The 21011-nt window shown below is 49.5% G+C and overlaps 1 protein-coding gene across 6 annotated transcripts in view; it reads right to left on the bottom strand.

The window, feature by feature from the left end:
- Positions 1 to 21011, bottom strand: part of DENND2A (DENN domain containing 2A) — a 130136-nt gene that overhangs the window by 8100 nt on the left and 101025 nt on the right. For all 6 annotated transcript variants that reach the window (XM_030932783.1, XM_030932781.1, XM_010359807.2 and 3 more), the window contains one exon: positions 1414 to 1591. In XM_030932783.1, coding sequence (XP_030788643.1) covers positions 1414 to 1591 — 178 coding nt within the window. The remainder of the gene's footprint in view (positions 1 to 1413; positions 1592 to 21011) is intronic.

Here is a 21011-nt window from a genome sequence, read left to right as displayed (position 1 = left end):
TCTCCTGACCTCGTGATCCACCCGTCTCGGCCTCCCAAAGTGCTGGGATTACAGGCTTGAGCCACCGCGCCTGGCCTGAACTGCATGCTTTCAACACTGACACCGCAGGCTGGGACACGTGCGTGCTGTGGCTGGACTCTCCGCCCAGCTCTCACACTGGCTGAGGCAGAGCTTCTCATGCTGCCCTTTAGGGTGTGCGCTACTGAGGTGGGCCAAAGACACTATAGGCCTCCCTGGTTCCCACCGTAGGGCTGCTGCCTTGTCTTTCCCCCGGCTGCCCACTTAACCGTGTCATTTCTCTCCAGGGGAGAGGAGGAGAGAAACCCACCTGGAGACTCGGTTAGGCTTTGGGCTTTCACTGCTGAAGGCTTTCAGGATAAAGCACTTGCTCCCTCACTCCTCAGAGTGAGAATGAGACTTGGGCCAGGACCAGGGTGGGGTAAGTGAGGTGCCTGGGGCACAAAGGCCACACAAGGGCTGCTACTTCTGAGAGCACGACCCTCACTCAGACCCCAGCCAAGGCCACTGGCCATGATGGAGGAGGAGCCAGGGGCCTGGATGGTCACCATAACAACAGCTGGAAACACAGGAGTTCTCCCATATCCCAGAGGCCTGCCCAGGAGCGGAGGGCCACTTCCCCTTCCTTCCCACTCACACCCTCCGGGGATGAACTGAGCCACCTGCAGGAGCACAGGGCGCCAGACGAACTCCTGGCGGTCCTCATGCCTGCACTGAAAGCCCTAAGGCCGGTGGGTGATGTTTAATGGGGCATTAGGACTATCTGGGCAATTAGAGGAGCAGCTTCTAGGCACCCAGACAGAACTGCAGGACACAGGGACAGGCGTTCCTCCTGGTGCTTCGGGGCTGAGCAACATTATTTAAGCTTCCCTCTCTGACTGCTGGAAGTCCCCAGTCCTCAGGGTCGAAACCATTTAGAAGAAGGGGCTGGGGCTAAGTAACTCCAGAAGTGCCAAGCAGGACTTTCCCCGCTTCGATGCTAAACTAGACACCCAGAACTTGGGGATTAAAAACATTTTTAATGGATATGACAAAGGACCGGATCTTGCTAGCTCCTCAATGTGGGGGAGTGGGCGGGAGGGCAGGGGAGAGGAGAGGGCTATTCACGACTTAAGAGTTTCGACATCTGGCTAAATTGTTCGTTGCTGACCTTCTCAAGGGGTGCTCATACCAGGCATTTCATTTGGAAGGGAAAACAGTGTTTGCTGTCACTGAGGGTCTGACTGAGTCAGCCTCTGGGCAGGACACATGCCAGACAAAGCCCTGGTGGCCCCCTGCGCCCTGCTCCCCAACACTGCTGGCTCTGAGAACTGCTCCATGATGCCTGCAGGGCCAGCACCCTGCTCTGTTCTCCGCACCCTGCAGGGAGGGGGACAGGGCCGAGTGGGAGCTCACCTCTTCCAGTGGCAGCTCCCTGAGCAGGGGCAGAGAGCTGGAGAGCAGCCCGATGAGGAAGGGCGTTGGCGAGCACACGATGTCGACCATGGCGGGTGGCAGCACCGGGATGTAGGTGTGCTGCCAGGTGAAGGGGTAGATCAGTGCCACCATTGCGTGGCAGCACTTGGACAGGGTGCTGCAGCCAGGGAGAGAACAGGGAGAGAGGCCGGCTCAGCGAGGGCCCAGGGAAGCCTCCAGGGGAGAAGGCTCTCCCAGACGCAGGATGATTAGGAAAGGACACACGTGGATGGGGCATAGCACGCATAGCACGGGACAGTCTCAGCACAGGCCACATCAGGCACTTAGAGCCTATGCGAGAGGCTTGGAGGCACAGCTGCAGGGACGAGTTTAATGTCCTGGATAATTTTTACAAGTGTGTTTTCACATGTGAGCTACACGCCCTGCACCCTCCTGCTCTCAGCTTTTTTGTGTGAGCTATACTCTTATAAGGTTTTTATTTATTTATTTCTATTTTTAATTATTTTCGAGATGGAGTCTCACTCTGTTGCATAGGCTGGAGTGCAGTGGCGCGATCTGGGCTCACTGCAACCTCCGCCTCCCAGGTTCAAGCAATTCTCCCATCTCAGCCTCCCGAGTAGCTGGGACTACAGGCACTTGCCACCACACCCGGCTAATTTTTGTATTTTTAGTAGTGATAGGGTTTCACCATGTTGGTCAGACTGGACTTGAACTCCTGACTTCAAGTGATCTGCCCCCCTCAGCCTCTCGAAGTGCTGGGATTACAGGTGTGAGCCACCGTGCCTGGACTCTTGTAAGGTTTTAATTTACATTCCTTTCTACCCCTACTGCCTGCCTGCTCCCCAAACAAAACAAAAACACAAAAACAGTGAAAGCCTATTTTCTCAAGAATGCTCATTCTCTTACTGAAGATCTGAAGACGCTTTCTATCAAAACACTGTAGCTTTGGCTGTGTTCTGTTCCCAGCATTCTCTCAGCTGAGCATGAACACCTAGGTGCAATCCAGGAAAAGAAGGACAGAAAACTCCTTTGGTACTCACATGCCAGCGGTCAGCTCCAAATGGGTTCATGTAAAGGTGAAACTCATATACAGTTGAGCCTCACCCAGAATTCTGGTCAAGGATGATATGCTAGAGATGACTGAGGGCTGCCGGGCATGGTGGCTTACGCCTGTAATCCCAGTACTTTGGGAGGCCAAGATGGGTAGATCACCTGCGGTCAGGAGTTCGAGACCAGCCTGGCTAACATGGTGAAATTCCGTCTCCACTAAAAATACAAAAAATTAGCCAGGTATGGTGTACCCTAGCTACTCAGGAGGCTGAGGCAGAAGAATCGCTTGAACCCAGGAGGCGAGATTGCACCTTTGCACTCTAGTCTGGGCAACAAGAGCAAAACTCCATCTCAAAAAAAAAAAAAAAAAAAAAAGAGAGATGACTGAAGGCTAACCATTTTAAGCATTGAAAGTTTCAAAAAATAATAACATAGTAACATTGGGAGAGGTCAGGCACAGTACTGATGCCTGTAATCCCCGCACTTTGGGAGGCTGAGGTGGTCAGAAGTTCAAGACCAGCCTGGCCAACATGGTGAAACCTCATCTCTGTCAAAAAATACAAAACTTAGCTGGGCGTGGTGATGCACGCCTGTAATCCCAGCTACTCGGGAGGCTGAGGCAGGAGAATTGCTTGAACCCGGGAGGCAGAGGTTGCAGTGAGCTGAGATTGTAGCTTGCACTCCGCCTGGGCGACAGAGTGAGACTGTCTCCAAAAAAAAGAGAAAAGTTTATTAACAGTGATAATGGCATTGTGGTCATGGAAGAAACAAAAAAAGAATAAAGAAAAATGGTCAGGCCTGCCTTCGTAGCTCAGCCTGTAATCCCAGCACTTTCGGAGGCTGAGGGAGGATCACTTGAGGCCCGGCGTTCAAGACCAGCCTAAGCAATATAAGAAGACCCCCGTCTCTACAAAAAATGTAAAAATTAGCCTGACGTCTGATGGGTCATTGGATGGGGAAAATAAAAAATCATAAAGTATAAAAAAGTTAGCCTGGTGTGGTGGCACACACCTGTAATCCCAGCTACTGCGGAGGCTGAGGTGGGAGGTTCTTGAGCCCAGGAGGTCCAAGCTGCAGTAAGCAGTGATCGGATCGTGCCACTGCACTCCACTCCAGCCTGGTCAACCTAGCAAGAGTGTGTCTCAAAAAAAAAACACCAAAAACAAAAAACAAAACAAAACAAAAAACAAAGCAAGCAAGAAAAAGAGTAATGGTCACAATGTAGCCTTTTTTTTTTTTATTGGCAAGCACTGAGCATTATTGATCTCTCCGCAACAGTGCCTGAATTTAAGCTCAAGTCTGTTGAATGAAGGAGTGGATTCTGCAGGGTTATCATGTTGAATTATCAACTCTATTATGCTGCAAGACAGTGATGACTGATGGCCTTCCAAGGCGAGTGGGAGTTGACTTCCTCTCTTCTTCCTTGCAATCATCTCTTACTGCTGCTGAGCCTGCTGCAGCAGCTCCTCTCTCCTCTCATTCTGTTATACGATTTCTACAATATGATAGGATTAGAAACCTTAGACATGGCTGGGCGCTGTGGCTCATGCCTGTAATCCCAGCACTTTGGGAGGCCAACGTGGATAGATCACGAGGTCAGGAGTTCAAGACCAGCCTGGTCAACATGGTGAAACCCCCGTCTCTACTAAAAATACAAAAATTAGCTGGGCGTGGTGGCATGCACCTGTAATCCCAACTACTCGGGAGGCTGAGGCAGGAGAATGGCTTGAACCCAGGAGGCAGAGGTTGTGGTGAGCTGAGATCACGCCACTGCACTCCAGCACCTGGGTGATAGAGCGAGACTCCATCTCAAAAACAAACAAACAAACACCTTAGACGCTGGTTAGAAGTACTTGTAAGAATAAAAGTGAGGGCCCAATGGTTCTGCCATGAGTATACTACATCCTCCTCAGGTGTGGGGCCTATAGCCAGCACTGCATTTGTTAGAAAGCCTTCTTAACGTTAGTCTTCTGAACATTTGCCCAAGTTCTGACCTAGGCTTTGCTTAGGTAAAGTTGCAAGGAAGCTGAGTTTTGCCTAGATGGATCTATGCAGACACCCCTGACATCAGGCACCTCTAATCTCATTGTCCTAAAAGTTTCCTGAGCCATTAAAAAAAGAATCAATTAGCTCTGGCTTACTTGAGGAGAAAATATGTGAATTAAAAGATATTGGCCGGGCGCGGTGGCTCAAGCCTGTAATCCCAGCACTTTGGGAGGCCGAGACGACGGGCAGATCACGTGGTCAGGAGATCGAGACCATCCTGGCTAACCCGGTGAAACCCCGTCTCTACTAAAAAATACAAAAAACTAGCCGGGCGAGGTGGCGGGTGCCTGTAGTCCCAGCTACTGGGGAGGCTGAGGCAGAAGACTGGCGTAAACCTGGGAGGCGGAGCTTGCAGTGAGCTGAGATCCGGCCACTGCACTCCAGCCTGGGAGACAGAGTGAGACTCCGTCTCAAAAAAAAAAAAAAAAAAGATATTGGCCGGTCAGGAGTTTGAGACCATCTTGGCCGACATGGTGGAACCCCATCTCTACTAAAAATACAAAAGTTAGCCAGGGGTGGTGGTGCATGCCTGTAATCTCAGCTATTTGGGAGGCTGAGGCAGGAGAATCGTTTGAACCTGGGAGGTGGAGGCTGCAGTGAGCCAAGATCGTGCCATTGCACTCCAGCCTGGGCAACAAGAGTGAAACTCTGTCTCAACAACAACAACAAAAGCAAGCCAGCTGTGGTGGCTCACATCTGTAATCCCAGCACTTTGGGAGGTTGAGGTAGGAGTATCGCTTGAGGCTAGGAGTCTGAGGCCAGACTGGGCAACATAGTGAGACCCCTTGCCTACAAAAAATTTAAAAATTAGCACAGTGTGGTGGCACATGCCTGCAGTCCTAGCTACTCAGGAGGCTGACATGGGAGGATCGCTGGAGCCCTGGAGCTCAAGGTTGCAGTGAGCTATGATCGTGTCACTGCACTGCAGCCTGGGTGACAGTCTGTTTCTAAAAGAAGAAAGGGTTAAAAACAAAGATCACCTTGCTTCCAAGTGAGTTTCTCTTGGATCTAACACCCCCTGAAATATCCTTAAAATATACATTAGCTCATATAGAATGAATAAGTTAAAGAGATCTATTGTACAACATGGCAATTATAGTTAATGTATTGTAGAAAATTGCTGAGAGTAGATTTTAAGTTTTCTTATCACAAAAAACAAGTATGTGAGGTAATACATATGTTAATTAGCTCAATGTAGCCACTCCACAAAGTAAACATATTTCAAAACACCAGACTGGGCGCAGTGGCTCACGCCTGTAATCCCAGCACTTTGAGAGACCAAGGCAGTTGGATCATCTGAGGTCAGGAGTTTGAAATCAGCGTGGCCAACACGGTGAAACCTCATCTCTACTCAAAATAAAAAAATTAGCTGGGCATGGTGGCGCATGCCTATAATCCCAGTTACTTGAGAAGCTGAGGCGGGAGAATTGCTTGAACCTGGGAGGCGGAGGTTGCAGTGAGCTGAGATCGCACCACTATACTCCAGCCTGGGCGACAGAGTGAGACTCCGTCTCAAAACAAAACAAAACAAAACAAAACAACAACAAAATATATGTATGTATTAAAATATCATGTTCCAGTTAAGCCCAGGAGATTGAGATCAACCTGGGCAACATGGTGGGGCCTTGTTTCTACAAAAAAAAAAAAAAAAAAAAAGAGCCTGTGGTGGTGACACGTGGTCCCAGCTACTCAGGAAGCTGAAGTGGGAAGGTTACTTGAACCTGGAAGGTCGATGCTGCAGTGAGCCGTGATCATGTCACTGCACTCCAGCATGGATGACAGAGGGAGACCCTGTCTCAAAAACAATAATAAAATCATCATTGTCGCACATGATAAATATATGCCATTTTTATATGACAATTAAAAATAATTAAAATTGGCCGAGCTCGGTGACTCAAGCCTGTAATCCCAGCACTTTGGGAGGCCGAGACGGGCGGATCACGAGGTCAGGAGATCGAGACCATCCTGGCTAACACGGTGAAACCCCGTCTCTACTAAAAAATACAAAAATCTAGCCGGGCGAGGTGGCGGGCGCCTGTAGTCCCAGCTACTCCGGAGGCTGAGGCAGGAGAATGGCGTAAACCCGGGAGGCAGAGCTTGCAGTGAGCTGAGATCTGGCCACTGCACTCCAGCCCGGGCGACAGAGCAAGACTCCGTCTCAAAAAAAAAAAAAATAATAATAATAATTAAAATTTTAAAATACATGTACACATAGCCTTCTTTTCCATTCCCCAATTTGGGGGCCCCTGGACTAATAATAGTACTATTGAATCTTGTTCATTTATCACCCTAAGGCTCTTAACCTTCCTGTTCCCCGTCTTTGCAAATAATCATTCTCTTGATACTCACTGGAGTCTTGAAATACCTCTTAGCAGCATGGCATCCATGCATAGCACTGATATTCGGTCCTTATCTTTTCTTTCTTTTTTTTTTTTTTTTTTTTTTTTTTGAGACGGAGTCTCGCTCTGTCGCCCAGGCTGGAGTGCAGTGGCCGGATCGCAGCTCACTGCAAGCTCCGCCTCCCGGGTTTACGCCATTCTCCTGCCTCAGCCTCCGGAGTAGCTGGGACTACAGGCGCCCGCCACCTCGCCCGGCTAGATTTTTGTATTTTTTTAGTAGAGACGGGGTTTCACCGTGTTAGCCAGGATGGTCTCGATCTCCTGACCTCGTGATCCGCCCGTCTCGGCCTCCCAAAGTGCTGGGATTACAGGCTTGAGCCACCGCGTCCGGCCCTTATCTTTTCTTTCAAATGATCACTCCCAAGATGAGAAAAATGCTATCTCAAGATTTCATTCTTATCCCTATACTGTCTTGTTTATTAGCTGGGTAAGAGTAAGACATTGCATTTGGAAGATACCAAGAAAAAATAAAAAGAGTGAGAGAGTAATTAAGTTAGGACTTACATTAAGGAGAGTAATATCAATAATCTAGCCAGAGCTTAAGGTGAAGTGACTTCTATGTCTTTCTTTTTTTTTGAGACAGAATTTCACTCTGTCGCCCAGGCTGGCATGATCTCGGCTTACTGCAACCTCCGCCTCCCATGTTCAAGTGATTCTCCTGCCTCAGCCTCCTGTGTAGCTGAGATTAACAGGCGCACGCCACCATGCCTGGCTAATTTTTGTATTTTTGGTAGAGAGAGGGTTTCACCATGTTTGTCAGGCTGATCTCGAACTCCTGACCTCAGGTAATCTGCTTGCCTTGGCTTCCCAAAGTGCTGGGATTACAGGCGTGAGCCACGACATCCGGATGACTTCTACGTCTTTTGAAGGATCTAGATCTACATCCTCTGTCAAAGCAGAGATACCTTTTCCTAAGGCATCACTTCCTCTCAAATATTCAAGAATGTTAATACTTTTAGTTAATTCCTTACCATTTGTGTTTTAGTTCCTTGATCTATAAACCACTGAATGTGCTGAATTCACTTTGCTCTAAATTTTTTTTTGATTTTAGGACGAACATATGTTGATGTGTGGAGCCAGACTACAAAGTTGCTATGCTTGTGTCGTATGGTTGTAAAGTCAGGGCTTAGAAAATCAGAACATTAAAAAAAAAAAAAAAAATTAGCCGGGCGTGGTGGCGGGCTCCTGTAGTCCCAGCTACTCGGGAGGCTGAGGCAGGAGAATGCCGTGAACCTGGGAGGCGGAGCTTGCGGTGAGCCGAGATAGCGTAGTGCCACTGCACTCCAGCCTGGGCGACAGAGGGAGACTCCATCTCAAAACAAACAAACAAACAAACAAAAAAACAACAAAAAAAAGAAAGTCAGAACATTAACATATAAATGAGGGTACTTGTTTCTGGAGCAAGATTTTTCAGACTATAGTTGCAGCCCATTAGTGGGTCTTAAAATCATTTTAGAGGTTGCAATCAGCATTAAAAACAACAACAACAACAACAACAAAAAGAATAGAAAATAGGAATGTGCTGCATGTTTCCCAGCTGTAAATAACTACCTGTGTGTCGGCTGGGCGTGGTGGCTCACGCTATAATCCCAGCACTCTGGGAGTCTGAGGCGGGTGGATCACCTGAGGTCGGGAGTTCGAGACCAGCCTGACCAACATGGAGAAACCCCGTCTCTACTAAAAATACAAAATAATAATAATAATAATAATAAATAAATAAATAAAAAGAGCCGGGCATGGTGGCACGTGCCTGTAATCCCAGCTACTCGGGGGGCTGAGGCGGCAGGAGAATCGCTTGAACCCAGGAGATGGAGGTTGCGGTGAGCTAAGAACATGCCATTGTACTCCAGCCTGGGCAACAAGAATGAAACTCTGTCTTAAAGGAAAAAAAAAAACCAACTATCTGTGTGTCTGTGGCAGGGGCAGGTGGGAGGACATACCCTGGGTCTGATTGTAAAATGTACTTCTCATTGTGGGCTGCAATGAAAAGGGCTTGAAGCCAATGATTTGGACTAGAAGACTGGGAGGGGGGCAGGCATAGTGGCTCACGCCTGTAATCCTAGCACTTTGGGAAGCTGAGGCGGGTGGATCACCTGAGGTCAGGAGTTTGAGACCAGCCTGGCCAACATGGTAAAACCCTGTCTCTATTGAAAATACAAAAAAGTTAGCCAGATGGGGTGGTAAGCACCTGCAGTCCCAGCTACTAGGGAGGGAAGCTGAGGCAGGAGAATCGCTTGAACCCAAGAGGCAGAGGTGGTTGTGAGTCAAGATCACCATCACGCAGCTGCACTCCAGTGTGGGCAACAGAGTGAGACTCCGCCCCAGAAAAATAAGAGACCTTAAGAAGGAGATCCCTGCATGAAAGTATTTTACATGACACCAGACTCTTTTTATAGCATGTTTGTCAAAGTGTCTAAATGTGACTTGGAAACAAAGTGGTTCATGACAAGCTCCATGGTCCATTTCCCTAGACTTTGAAGCTCTCACTTTAGTCCCTTAAAGGAGAAGAAAAAAACGCAGTATTTGTGTTTAAGATTCCTTTCAGAGTTGTGTGGTTCAAGCACTTTTGACTTCACAGTTACAGAATGACAGAATTTTAGACCTGGAAGAGATCTTGGGGATTGAATCCAGTTTCTTTTGGATTTTTAAGGTAGGAAGAGTGAGGCTAAATGAGGCTAAAGTAACCTCTGAATGTAGGATGGGGCAGAGTAGGGAGAAAAGGGTCCTGCCGACTGGAGAAGGCAGGATTGCTGCTTAGAGGAATGCAGGCATTAGGAGGCACCCTATGATCCAGGCACAGTGGCATGTGCCTGTAGTCCCAGCTACTGAATCCCAGAGGCTGAGGTGGGAGGATGTCTTGAGCCCTGGAGTTCAAGTCCAGCCTGGGCAACATAGTTAGATCCCCATCTCTAAAAGAAAAAAATTACACGTATATAAAAAGGAGGCACAGTGAGGATAGCCTATGTGTGTTGTTTTTTTCAATCATTGCAATAGAAAAACAAAACAAAACATGTTTTTAATGTTTTTTCCCAACTCAAAGAAAAGGCTACCTGCTTTTTGTTGTTGTTGAGACAGAGTCTCCCTCTGTCGCCCAGGCTGTAGTGCAGTGGCCGGATCTCAGCTCACTGCAAGCTCCGCCTCCCGGGTTTACGCCATTCTCCTGCCTCAGCCTCCCAAGTAGCTGGGACTACAGGCGCCTGCCACCTCGCCCGGCTAGTTTTTTGTACTTTTTTTAGTAGAGATGGGGTTTCACTGTGTTAGTCAGGATGGTCTCGATCTCCTGACCTCGTGATCCGCCCGTCTCGGTCTCCTAAAGTGCTGGGATTACAGGCTTGAGCCACTGCGCCCAGGCTTTTTTTTTTTTTTTTTTTTTTTTTGAGATGGTGTCTCACTCTGTTGCCAGGCTGGAGTGTGGTGGCACGATCTTGGCCCATTGCAACCTCTGCCTCCCAGGTTCAAACGATTCTCCTGCCTCAGCCTCCCGAGCAGCTGGGACTACAGGTGCGCACCACCATGCCTGGCTAATTTTTTGTATTTTTAGTAGAGACAGGGTTTCACTATGTTGGCCAGGATGGTCTCGATTTCTTGACCTTGTGATCTGCCTGCCTCGGCCTCCCAAAGTGCTGGGATTACAGGTGTGAGCCACTGTGCCTGGCTGGCTACTGGCATTTTTACTTCCTTGTGGTCTCACTCCTAGAAGGAGGAAGGGCTGCTCCTTTCTCCTTGCTGTACAGCCATTTGGGACTCCTAAAGCCCTATGTTGCCTGCAGTGACAGAGAGGCCCCCGGGGCCTGGGACACCCGGAGGCCCTGGTTCAGCTGCAGCAAGTGTGAACCGTCTGGAGGAGAAGGTCGTGGGAGCAAGGTCAGGAAAGATGACCAGCAATGCTGCTGCTAGATGCAGAGGCTGGTGGAGAAACATGACAGAAAGAAAGTCAAAGTTCACTCAGTGAACTGGATGCATGGGGCTCCAGGGCAGAAGTGTTCAGGCTTGATGCAACAAATGATGACGACTGGCTGGGGAACCAGCTGGCCGCGTGGGAGGAGCTGCTGCTCCTCCCACAATACAATACAGGAGATTGTTTGTTGACAATCTCCTGTAGCAAGTTTATTTTGAGTAGTCTGATCCCACTGTTGTGGCTGTAGTGAACGTTTCTGTACCTGGTTATCATGAATACCTCCTTAGCTGGAGCCCATGGAGCACAGGGTGCTGGAGACAAGATGGCAACAAACAGGCAGGTGAAGGGGTCTCATTCCTCTTGCTCTCTAGCCCACATCACCTTTTTTTTTTTTTTTTTTTTTTTTAGATGGAGTCTCACTCTGTCACCCAGACTGGAGTGCAGTGGCATGATAGCTCATTGCAACCTCCGCCTCCTGGGTTCAAGCGATTCTCCTGCCTCGGTCTCCCAAGTAGCTGGGATTACAGGCATGTGCCACCAATGCCTGGTTAATTTTTTTTTTTGAGATGGAGTCTTGCTCTGGCACCCAGGCTGGAGTGCAATGGTGCAGTTTTGGCTTACTGCAACCTCTGCCTCCCTGGTTCAAGTGATTCTCCTGCCTCAGCCTCCCGAGTTGCTGGGATTACAGGCATATGCCACCACGCCTGGTTAATTTTTGTATTCTTAGTAGAGACGGGGTTTCACCATGTTGGTCTGGTTTGTCTCGAACTCTTGACCTCATGATCCGCCCATCTCGGCCTCCCAAAGTGCAGGGATTTACAGGCGTGAGCCACCACACCTGGGCCACACCAATATTCTAAAAATAATTCTGCCCCTAAACATTAAAAGGTCAAATTTTGCTAATAATTACACGAGTGACAGCCCTTTCCTCAAAATAAATGATAGAGCAGGAAATGCTTATTTTGAATGGAGGTTGTTTTTCTCAATCCCTGATGCAAGTGGTAATAAAATTTTGTTGCCTGACTTGTGAAGGCCAGAGGAGCCCTCAAGGAGGGGGACGGGAGGTGGGCACTGCTGGGACTGGTGGTCTCTTAGGAACATGCCAATAGGCAGTGGTTCTGGGATGCTAGGGATGACTGGTCAAGAGGGCTTGCTGCAGAGCGTGGAGGTGGAGGGGCTGGAGGAGAGGCAGTGTTTCTGAAGGAAGTCATAGAGTCCTCGCTCGCAGCTGGTTTGCATTACAGTGGTGTGGAGGAAAGAAACGCCAGCACTCACAGCTGTGATCAATTGTACAGAAGTGGGGCAGGGAAGAGAAGGCCCCAGTGGGAGGTTGGCTGGGCCGCAGGGCTAAAAGTTGGGCATGGGTGAGAAGGGTTGGGTCCAAGGATGTTTTGCTGTTGGGTGGTGGTTCCTGAGGGTTGGAGCAGTATTCCAGAACATCAGGATGCACTTGTAAGGAATGTGAAAGTTTTCCTGGAGCCGACTCTTTAGTTCTGGTTGCTACCAGGTCTCTGCTCCATACTTGGTGCTCCTATGCTCAGCTGGCGTCCAACTCTCTATGAACCAGTAAGGATCCAGCACAGAGCTTCCTCTAAGATGCTACCAGAAAAGTAAATGAAGAGTTTCCCGAATTAGAGGAACACCCCTGTAACTGGAAGGCTGATTCAATGACTACCCTTTAGTATCCCAAGCAAAGTAGCTCTCCTGTTAATGCACCACTCCCGAGAACATGAGTGAAAGGTAAACTCAGGTGTGGTCTAATGCCTGGTGAAATCTACCAGGAGTGGCTGCCTGGTTTCCATCACTGTACTTGCAAACCCTGAGGCCATGTGCCACACAGTTGAAAACGAACATGGGCTGGGCTTCAAGACAACTAGTTCTGTTACTCTCTGCGTGATCTCAGGTAAAGCCCTTAACTGCTCCACGCCTCAGATTCTTCACCTGTGAAATAACTAGACTAGATCACCGCTAGATCATTGCTGATGTCCTTCCAGCTTTTTTTCATTTCTTACTTTTTGAGATGGAGTTTCATTCTTGTTGCCCAGGCTAGAGTGCACTGGTGTGGTCTCGGCTCACTGCAACCTCTGCCTCCCGGGTTCAAGTGATTCTCCTGTCTCAGCCTCCTGAGGAGCTGGGATTACAGCCATGTCCCACCACATCCAGCTAAATTTTGTATTTTTTAGTAGAGATGGGGTTTCACCATGTTGGTCAGGCTGGTCTCAAACTCCTGACCTCAGGTGATCCACCTGCCTCGGCCTCCCAAAGTGCTGGGATTACAGGTGTGAGCCACCGCACCTGGCTGTCCTTTCAACTTTAATATCTACAAATGATGAACCCAGAAGAGAGAGCAAAGGCCAGGAGCTGGAAATAGGAGTTTTTGCTGAGGCCATCAAAAGAACGAAGGGTGTCACGGGAAGGTAATTCTAGGGCTCCTTCACCAAGGCAGAACAAAATAATGATGGTGACACTCACTAAGAAATTCATAGAGAAGGCCGTGTGCGGTAGCTCATGCCTATAATCCCAACACCGTGTGAGGCTGAGGCAGGCAGATCACTTGAGGTCAGGAATTTGAGACCAGCCTGGCCAACATGGTGAAACCCCATCTCTACTAAAAATACAGAAAAATTAGCCAGCTATGGTGGCACGTGCCTGTAGTCCCAGCTGCTTGGGAGGATGAGGCAGGAGAATCACTTGAACCCGGGAGGTGGAGGTTGCAGTGTGCCGAGATCATGCCACTGCACTCCAGCCTGGGAAATAGAGCAAAACTCTGTCTCAGAAAAAAAAAAAAAAAAGAATCACAGAAACCTGTCTGAGAGGTTTCCAGCGGCTGCAGTGCACCCAAAAGGTGAAGATGACAGTGTTTCAAAGCCAGTACAGTCTGGGAGGGATTTGACTCCAAGAGAAGAACTGGAATAAGCTTCCAGCCCCAGCATGTTAGCGATGGGTCTGGATTAGAAGACAACAGCATTTGCGGCTATGCTAAACTCTGAATCTTGCTCATTGGTACCTTGTTGGTGTTCATATGCAAAAATAGGTAGTTAATTCTTAACATTTAATCAGGCTGTACAATTATACTATTAAAATTGTATTTTTTTTTTGAAATGGAGTCTGGCTCTGTTGCCCAAGCTGCAGTACAGTGGCACCATTTTGGCTCATTGCAGCCTCCGCCTCCTGGGTTCAAGTGATTCTCCTGCCTCAGCCTCCTGAGTAGCTGGGATTACAGGCGCCTGCCATCACCCCCAGCTAATTTTTGTATTTTTAGTAGAGACGGGGTTTTACCATGTTGGCCAGGCTGGTCTCAAACTCCTGACCTCAGGTGATCCATCTGTCTCGGCCTCCCAAAGTGCTGGGGTTACAGGCGTGAGCCACCACACCCGCCTAAAATTGTTATTTTTCATAGGACTTTGCTGAACTAAATGTACTTATCTCTAAGACTCTGTCATCCATGCTGAGGACTAGCTAGACTTCTGAAGTATCTTATGGATGCCAGAGCAGCAAGGTGGCAGCTTTGAACACTTTCAGCCAGGCCTTGGGCAAACTCATCTCCCTAGAGAGTGTGTGGTGAGAAGCCCAACCTCTTGGGATGGCAAATGTTGGGTGCAACCAATTCTAGAGAGGACATGGGATTTTCATTTAAGCTTGTGTAAACTTATTAAAAATAACCAAACAAATAAGAGGATGAAAGTGCACAGCTACATATGAACTTATTTGTGTAGTTACCTATATGTCAAAGACAAGGTTCAAACTCCTGTATGTGTCAAGATTGGCCTACCTAATCCTACTTATCACTAGCCAGTAGTCTATCATTTAGCTTATGGTTTAATGTACTACAAACATGTAAGTCAATTTCTTATTTGTTTTATTTTTTAATTTGCTTTTTAAAGACAAGGTCCACCCCGGCTGGAGAGCAGTGGTGCAGTCACAGCTCACTGCAGCCTCAAACTCCTGGGCTCACATGATCCTTCCACCTCAGCCTCCTGAGCAGCTGGGAATACAGGCATGTGCCACTATGCCCAGTTCATAAATTTCTTGAATATTGGGCCGGGCGCGGTGGCTCAAGCCTGTAATCCCAGCACTTTGGGAGGCTGAGACGGGCGGATCACGAGGTCAGGAGATCGAGACCATCCTGGCTAACACGGTGAAACCCCGTCTCTACTAAAAATACAAAAAAAAACTAGCCGGGCGAGGTGGCGGGTGCCTGTAGTCCCAGCTACTCAGGAGGCTGAGGCAGGAGGATGGCGTAGACCCGGGAGGCGGAACTTGCAGTGAGCTGAGATCTGGCCACTGTACTCCAGCCTGGGCGACAGAGCGAGACTCCGTCTAAAAAAAAAAAAAAAAAAAAAAAAAAAAATTCTTGAATATTGAAAACTTTGTCAATTATAAAGGTTTTTGTTTGTTTGTTTGTTTTAAGAGATGGGGTCAGGCCGGGCGTGGTGGCTCAAGCCTGTAATCCCAGCACTTTGGGAGGCCGAGACGGGCGGATCACGAGGTCAGGAGATCGAGACCATCCTGGTTAACACGGTGAAACCCCGTCTCTACTAAAAAATACAAAAAACTAGCCGGGCGAGGTGGCGGGCGCCTGTAGTCCCAGCTACTCGGGAGACTGAGGCAGGAGAATGGCCTAAACCCAAGAGGCGGAGCTTGCAGTGAGCTGAGATCCGGCCACTGCACTCCAGCCTGGGCGGCAGAGCGAGACTCCATCTCAAAAAAAAAAAAAGAGATGGGGTCTTGCTATGTTGCCTAAGCTGTTCTCAAACTCCTGGGCTCAAGCAATCCTCCCGCTTTGCCCTAAAGTGCTAGGATTATGGGCATGAGCCACCATGTCCGGCCTCCCTCTAAAACTTTTTGCACATATTTGTTTACATGCAGCTCTGACTTTATCATTCAGCCTGGTCTATAGGTTTAGCCAAAACTTTGGGGAACTGAAATTAGTAAAGTACACTTGATCTTAGCCAAAAGGCCGAGAAGCGATGAAATTAGTAAAGTAAAACACAAAATGTTTATCATCAGGAAAATGAAGGCGAGGGTGTAGAGAAGTATTTATCTGTTGTCATGACCACAGAACAAGCCATCAAAACAGCATTCTTTCCTTTCCATCTGTCAAACTCCAGCTTGACAGAGCCATTAGAACACTCAATGTCCACCCTAAAGATAAAACAGAGCAAAAATGTTATTCTAAACTTGATAGATTTTTGGCTCAACTTAAAACCCTTTTATAACTCATACAATATTTGCCATAACTCCCTGAAGCTTCCTCTTGCAGTGGGAGACTCACAGCAGCAAAGATGAGAGAACAAATTGTGTTTGTGGGGGAGAGTGCTGCGGGGGTGCCTACCGACCTAGAGTGGGCGAAGGTCCCCTCTGGGATGTCACCGGGCCATGCACTGAGTCTGTGACATGTCCTGTTCTCATGCCCTGTTCCGTGCCCTCACTAACTTAAGGGCTACAGCTGGAAATCAGGAGAATAAGGAGGCTTTCTGCCACGTTAGCGGAGCAGGGTTGGGTATCAGTGCATGTGCAGCCCCGGGAGTACTGGGGATGAGAGTACCAGCTGTAACTTAACCTGAAGATGTTCTTTTTAAAAATTTTTTACTTTTTTAAAAGTTTGTTTGTTTATTTATTTTTGAGACAGAGTCTTGCTCTGTTGCCCAGGTTGGAGTGCAATGGCATGATCTTGGCTCACTGCAACCTCCGCCTCCTGAGTTCAAGCGATTCTCCTGCCTCAGCCTCCAAAGTAGCTGGGATTACAGGCACCCACCACTACACTCGGCTAATTTTTTTTGTATTTTCAGTAGAGACGGGGTTTCACCATGTTAGTCAGGCTGGTCTCGAACTCTTGACCTTGTGATCCACCTGCCTCGGCCTCCCAAAGTGCTGGAATTACAGGCATGAGCCACCGCGCCTGGCCTATTTTATTTTTTATTGAGATAGAGTCTTACTTTGTTGCCCAGGCTGGAGTGTAGTAGTGTGATCTCAGTTCACTGCCTGAGATCAACCTCTGCCTCCCAGGTTCAAGTCATTCTCCTGCCTCAGCCTCCTAAGTAGCTGGGATTACAGGCCCGCCACCATGCCTGGCTAATTTTGGTATTTTTAATAGAGATGGGGTTTCACCATGTCGGCCAGGCTGGTCTTGAACTCTCAACCTCAGGCGATCCCCCTGCCTTGGCCTCCCAAAGTGCTGGGATTACAGGCATGAGCAACTGCACCCAGCCTTTTTTTTTTTCTTTTTTTTTTGAGACGGAGTCTTACTCTGTTGCCCAGGCTGGAGTGCAGTGCAGTGGCTCTATCTCGGCTCACTGCAACCTCCACCTCCCTGGTTCAAGTGATTCTCCTGCCTCAGCTTCCCAAGTAGCTGGGATTACGAGTGTACACCACCACACCCGGCTAATTTTTTGTGTTTTTAGTAGAAATGGGGTTTCACCGTGTTAGCCATGATGGTTTTGATCTCCTGACCTTGTGATCCACCCGCCTCGGCCTCCCAAAGTGCTGGGATTACAGGCGTGAGCTACCGCGCCTGGCTGCTCCTGGCCTTTTTAAAAAATTTTTTTCTGGCCGGGCGCGGTGGCTCAAGCCTGTAATCCCAGCACTTTGGGAGGCCGAGACGGGCGGATCACGAGGTCAGGAGATCGAGACCATCCTGGCTAACACAGTGAAACCCCGTCTCTACTAAAAATGCAAAAAAAAAACTAGCCGGGCGAGGTGGTGGGCGCCTGTAGTCCCAGCTACTCGGGAGGCTGAGGCAGGAGAATGGCGTAAACCCGAGAGGCGGAGCTTGCAGTGAGCTGAGATCTGGCCACTGCACTCCAGCCCGGGCGACAGAGCGAGACTCCGCCTCAAAAAAAAAAAAAAAAAAAAAAAATTTTTCTTTCTTTGTTTTTTTTGAGATGGAGTCCCGCTCTGTTGCCCAGTTTGGAGTGCAGTGGTACAATCTCAGCTTACTGTAACCTCTGCCTCCTAGGTTCAAGTGATTCTCTTGCCTCAGTCTCCCGAGTAGCTGGGACTACAGGCATGTGCCACCACGCCCGGCTTATTTTTGTCTTTTCAGTAGAGACGGGGTTTCACCACACTGGCCAGGATGGTCTCGAACTCCTGGCCTCAAGAAATCCACCTGCCTCGGCCTCCCAAAATACTGGGATGACAGGCGTGAGCAACTGTGCCTGGCCTAAAGACTTTCCAGAATTTTCCAGGTCAGGCAACTTGCAGCCAATCATTGGTCTCCAAACTCTTGTTTGTCATGGCCTGGCCAAATAACACTTCAATTCCCTATGGCTACTTTCCCGTAAATCAGACAGATAGAGGTGGATACGGATTCCTCCACATGGCCCGTGGAGTCAGAGAGTTTCAAAGCTGGGGGAGACCTTGGGGGTGACCTGATCACACCTCTCTCAGTGGGACCCTGCTGGAAAGATAAAGGCCGTAAGGGAGGCCAGGAGGGCCCTGAGGAGAAAAGCACAGACTTCCCCACCACCGTATTAGCCTGACTGCCGAGCACAAAGCAGGGCCTGAGGGCCTGTGCTAGGCAGGCTTTCCTTATACATTTCTGTAGATGGACAGGTCCCCAGACCCTGCTCTTCACCCATCCCTGGAGCCTGCAGCCCAGATGGTTTCCCTCCGTCCTCTCCAAAGCCCGGCAGCTCTCCCACTCCCTGCTTCTTTGAGCAGAATGATGGATCCTCTGCAGGCCTGTTAGTTACCCATGTGACAGGGCTGTGGGGGGCGTGAAATGACGCAGGTCAGACACTCAGAAGGCACCTGGCACAGAGGCCGCTCCACGCCTGGTCGCTGCCGTCATCCTCATCAGCTTTGCTCACGCTTTGTTTACCCTCTTCCTATCTCAGAGCTCTTCAGGCCTTTCTTTATGCAGATTTCCATCTCTTCAGGTCTGCATGGAACCCGTGTAGGATGGAAGGATGATTTATTGGGCAGTGGGGAGAGCATGTGGAGCCATTTGTAACAGGAAAAGCGAGGGCTGCTTTCAGAGAAAACAAGACAGTGGAGTCCTGGAAAGTCAGAGCCACGTGGGGCCGCGTCTTACGAATGAGGAGACCCAGGGCCAACGGCTAAGGATGCCTAGGGGTCCTCCCTACTCTGGGAAACCTCCCTGAGTGATGGGGGAGGGATGTGTACCTCTGAAAGCTGTAAAGGGTCTAAAAACCCAGTAACAGTCTTTCTTACACACGCACACCATTACTGTACCATCGCCTGGCTCTGGCTCCAAGGAGGGCACCAAAATTATCCACATTCCCACTGCCTTCTCTTTTCCCACAGAAATCCCATCCTCACAGCGCCTGACATCTGGCAGCTGCTGAAGAAAACCCCTGATGGGCACGACGTGCCCGTGGGGAGACCTGCTTGCAGCAGCCACAGCTGGTGTCTGGACCCACTCACGGCATGAGCCATTTGAAAAGACGAACTCTCCAAGGGCAGAATGCCAGGCACTGTGGAAGGTTGGAGAGAAACACCAATGCCTCTCCCATGGATCGCACTGGTGACTGTCTCCGTCGTGGGGTCCCAGAGCAGGGCAGGGAGGGTGGCTGGGAAACAGCCAAGGCCCAGGAATCCAGGCGGGGTCCACTCTCGGCCGCTGGGCTTTGCTCATTTTTGTCTGTCTCTCGTGACAGCAGCTCTGTGGGGCTGGCCCAGCATCCAACCTGTCCACCCAGAAATTGGTCTGGCAAAAAGGCGGAGGCGTCAAGTCCTCTCCCAGATGTGGGGCAGGCATTTCCAGGTTTCTTTCTTTCTTTCTTTCTTTTTTTCAGACAGTCTCGCTCTGTCACCCAGGCGGGAGTGCGATGGTGTGATCTCCGCTCACCACAACCTCTGCCTCCCAGGTTCAAGTGATTCTTCTGCTTCAGCCTCCTGAGTAGCTGGGATTACAGGCGTGTGCCACCACGACCAGCTAATTTTTGTATTTTTAGGAGAGACGGGGTTTCGCCATGTTGGCCAGGCTAGTCTTGAACTCCTGACCTCAGGCGATCTGCTTGCCTCAGCCTCCCAAAGTTCTGGGATTACAGGTGTGAGCCACTGAGACCGGCTGGTCTATCCAGGTTTCTTTGTGTCCCAAGCCTTCTGACATGTCTCCCTGAATTGCCCTTTGGGGATGTGTTTGTCTCTGACAAGGCCCCTTCCCTTTTCTGTTCCCACCTTTTCTCTCCCTGCACTTTGTTTTTAAGTTTTTTTTTTTTTTCTTAATTTTTAGAGACAGAGTCTCGCTCTGTCACCAGGACTGGAGTGCAGTGGTGTCTCACTGTACTTTTACCAGAAAAATCCATGATACTTTGTTTTCTTCCCCCTGGAGGGAGTCTGGGGGAGGCTGGGGTGTGTGAAGGAGGCCCACGGCTCCTCTCCAGTGGTGCTCTTCCCAGACATCTTCTCAGGGTGGGCCCTCCCCAAGTCTAACATCTTCACCCCCGCAGGCACGTTCCCCAGGGACTCTGTCCCCACCACCACTCCAGCTGGGCTTCCTTGGCTGGCTTTCCACTTCTAGCCCAGGCCTTTCTGAAATCCATCATTTTCCCCTCCCCCAAATCCAAGCCTGAGAATTCCACCTCTAGGGGATGGAGGGAGTGGGGGATGGAGAGGGTAAAGACAGTTACTATGGTGCTCATGAAATCCGATCCTGGTCACTGAAGGGTTATTACTCATCCTGGCTTCCAGGGCTCCAACCTTGAGAACTCCCTCGGCTGAATTCCCCAGTGCCCAGGAGCTTGGAGAGCTCCCCAGCACCCAGCACCAGCTGCAGGCTTACAGAGAGGGCCTGCTTCCAGAGCTGACAAAAGTGCACCAGGAGTACAATCACGCTGACATTTAAAAGTGAATAGTGAACTAAAACACAGGGTGGGAGCAGGCTGGGAACAGCCAGATGGCTGCTGTCCAAAGAGGTGCATCAGAAAGGTGACCAGATGTGCCGCATGAGGGGAGAGGGTGGGGCCGCTTCCCGCCCCGCCTATCTACAGTTTGTCCCTTCCATTCTTACGTGCCTTTTTTTCTTCCCTTTTGTTTTCCATAGGTCAGAGTCAGATTTCCTCTCCAAACCACAGTGCTTCAGGCTTTTTTTTTTTTTTTTTGGCACTGCTTCTTTCCAGATGTACTTCTCAGGTGGCCTCATCTGCACCACCCGGTTGGCTGGCCCCGCATCTCGGCCCTTTCTGGGGCTGCAGCCACCCCTCACGCTTCTGTGCCCC

Source organism: Rhinopithecus roxellana, chromosome 6, assembly GCF_007565055.1.
Source record: "Rhinopithecus roxellana isolate Shanxi Qingling chromosome 6, ASM756505v1, whole genome shotgun sequence".
Classification (NCBI taxonomy): Eukaryota; Metazoa; Chordata; class Mammalia; order Primates; family Cercopithecidae; genus Rhinopithecus; species Rhinopithecus roxellana.
This window is presented reverse-complemented; position numbering and strand designations above follow the sequence as displayed.